This window comes from Tupaia chinensis, unplaced genomic scaffold (assembly GCF_000334495.1).
Source record: "Tupaia chinensis unplaced genomic scaffold, TupChi_1.0 Scaffold000238_1, whole genome shotgun sequence".
Classification (NCBI taxonomy): domain Eukaryota; kingdom Metazoa; phylum Chordata; class Mammalia; order Scandentia; family Tupaiidae; genus Tupaia; species Tupaia belangeri.
The window spans coordinates 7,365,361-7,368,435 of record NW_006159716.1 but is presented as its reverse complement, the minus strand read 5'-3'; the positions used below and the strand labels follow the sequence as shown (position 1 = coordinate 7,368,435).

Here is a 3,075-nt window from a genome sequence, read left to right as displayed (position 1 = left end):
ACAGGGTGCACTAGGGGGATGACGGAGAGCGAGTCTGACTGACAGGAGGATGGCTGTGGGGGTCACACCAAGGAGGCAAGTGGGGGTCAGACTGCAGAAGGTCTTCAGTTCTACCCCTAGGAGCTTAAACAGGCCTGGTAAGGGACAGGGGGCCACTGAAGGCTTCTGAGCAGGAGTGCTATGAGGTGGCAGGCTCAGGGGTGACCATTCTGGTAGCAGAGTGCAGGAATGGATTGGAGGGGGGGAGGTGGGAGACTGGGAAGTCAGTTTAGAGTCTGCTTCAGTGGCCCAAGGGATAGGGCTGAAGGTCTGACCTAAAAGGTAGTGAGGAAGAAGACCCACGTAAGAGACCTAACAAGAAAGGCCTCAGAGTCTAGCCAGATGTGGGGAATGAGATGGTGCAGAATTTTGTATAAGCCCAAGGGTTTAAGCCTGGGGAGTAGAGCAAATATTAAAACCACTGATGGAAACTGAAAAATGGGTACATGGATCTAGCTGGTGGCATGGTGGCTAAGGCAGCTGAATCCCACATTGCCGGCACATTGCAGTTCAAGTCCCAGACCTGGAAGTTTGAAAAAGCATGCTGGGTGTTTACGTGTACATGCCCAAAATCCCAAGAGAAGAATGGAGGAGATGGGACTGCAGTGTAGCCATCCCCCTGGGGGGTGCTTTCTACTTCCTCTCTCACACATGTGCACACACTACCTACTTACATTACAAAATAATGAAAAACAAAACACAGAGCCGCAGCCACAAGTGACTCATCCACGGGCCGCACAGGAGGACAGACAGCCCGTGCGGCCTTTGGGAGAGATGGCCTAGTTGGCTCACTGGCTTTTAGGGAGAATTGTCCCCACCCACGTTCATAGTCACCCCTGACACTTACGCCAGCCTAAATCCAGCGGCATCGTTTTCACGTCTAACGGAACTTCTGAGAAGGACCAAGAAGTGGTCATAGTTTCAGGATGGGAGAGTCTTTAGGGGTTTCCATGTACATCTGCTTGTTTCAAGGCCAAATCTACTAAAGGCATTCCTCTTCCCCAAATTATCCAGAAAAAAAGGACTTTGTATTTCGCTGTCCTCCCTAGGATCTAACTGCCACCTTAATGCTGCTATTAAAGGTGACAGCAGCTTACCCGCGAATTCCACCCCTCCCTGCAGCCCGCCTCCTCCCTGCCTTTTCCCATCAGTTCTCAGGGATAACCGCGGAGGTTTCTGCCTGAACCACACTCCGCCGGTGACAGAATTCATCTGGCATTTCTAGACGCTCGTTTCTGTCCTTCTCTAATTGCTTTCAGTCTTTGAACCTCGAGTGTGGAGCTCGCCTGCTCGAAGCCTCCTGGAGTAGAGATGGTTTTCTATGCTGTAACTCGAGGAGCCCCAACCCCAAGGCAGGCCAGCTGGGAGGAGGTGTGCGGCGCTACAGAGAAGGCCGGCTCCAGATCCCGGTCTGCCTCCCTCACAGGAGCCGTGTGGCCTTGGGAACTTCTCCAGCCTCCCTGAGCCTCAGTTTCCTCAGCTGCAAAATGGGGGCGCGAATGCCTTCCTCAAGAGAAGACTCTAAAGGACACACCCCATGGTCCTCGGCACGTGGTCTGCCCTCAGACGTGGGCTGAAGGTACCTCTAGGATGCAGCTGCTCCACAGATCCGTGGAACAAAGTAGGAATGAGCAATCTGCATTCAGTTTTTCCTCTCGGCCTCGGCGTTTTCAGGTGAATCAGCCCCAGCCTGCAGCCCATCCCCAGAGTTCGTTTTCCAGCTCTTTCCCCGGCCCGTCTCCTGCCTCCTGGTTACTTGCCACTGGACAGCTCTGGTCCCCAGCCCCTGCTGCCCCTTCTCCAGCTTTGAATCCAGAGTGAGACTGGGGGGCCGACAACCTGAGCAACGCCAGGCTGGGGGCTTACCTGGGGCCGCGGGTGCCCAGTGACAAGGCACTGCAGCACGAGGGTGTCCCCCTCCCGGATGGTGTAGACGCGCTCACTGATGTTGTCCTCTTTGACCACACATGCCTGGCCAGCGTGGACGATCTGGGCCTGGGCTGGAGCTGGTGGGAGAGGAATGAGGAGGTTCAGACAGAGGCACAAGGACAGAGGGGCCCTGAGACTCCCTCCTGAGTGTCCGGGGTGAGGGTCAGCCCGGAAGTCCCCAGGCCATCCCTCTGAGGCCTGACCCTCCTGAGCTCAGAAGGAACCCTGTCAGGTTGCCCAGGCCAGAGTAGAAGGGCCAGAGACTTGCAGAAGGGTTAGTTCCCCTGGTCCTTGCAGGAAATCTGTGCTTCGCAGTGAGCTGACGTGTGTGGGGGCTTCATATCCCGCACGGGTTGGTTATCCCTCATGAGTCTCACTGTCTTAGCAGCCCCTAGCCAGGGATGCTGGTGGTGCTTCGCTCGGCTCCATCTCCAGCTGCCACGGCTCCCCTTCTCCAGGGAATTGCCCTTGGCCAACAGGAGCTGCTTTGGCCAGAAATGCCCCCACCTTTTTTTTATTGCCAAAGGGCATGTGCACTCACCAGAGAGAACAAGAACCCTCCAGTGGGGTGTGGTCATGCCCCAGTTCCCTTTCCTCCATTCTGTTTCCAGTTAAGATTTTGGGTACTCATGCACTGGGGGCCAGGATTCAAACCAAGGTTGGCCACGTGGGATCTGGCTCCCTATACATAGTGCTTAACCACTGCGCTAAGGGGCCAGGGCTGGCCTGAAATGAGTATTTTTATGGAAGGAGGAAGTCAGGGAGGGAAAGAAATGCCTAGGAGGTAACTCTCTGAGAAAAGGGAAGAAGGGAAGAAGGGGAAGGGGAAGGGAAGGGGAAAAGAAAGACAGGGGAAGGGAGGGGAGTGGAGGGGAGAAATAGAATGTCTAGGTGGCTACCTCCTTCTCCAACACACACACACACACACACACACGGGCACTCAGGGTGGGGTGGCTGTGGTGTGATTCGATGCTCCAGGGCCCCCTAGGGACAAGCGGAAGTGAAACTTTCTGAACCACCTCCTCGCCCGGCTGCTTCCCTCGCTTCTTGGTCTCTCCTGAAAGCATGCTCTCCGCAAATCACTGGCCTCGCCTGTAATCTCCCCCA

The 3,075-nt window shown here is 55.4% G+C and overlaps 1 protein-coding gene across 1 annotated transcript in view; it reads right to left on the bottom strand.

Annotated features, from left to right (window-relative positions):
• MDGA1 (MAM domain containing glycosylphosphatidylinositol anchor 1) overlaps window positions 1–3,075 on the bottom strand; it is a 32,912-nt gene that overhangs the window by 27,734 nt on the left and 2,103 nt on the right. The window contains 1 exon segment of the mRNA XM_027771886.1: window positions 1,906–2,045. Coding sequence (XP_027627687.1) covers window positions 1,906–2,045 — 140 coding nt within the window.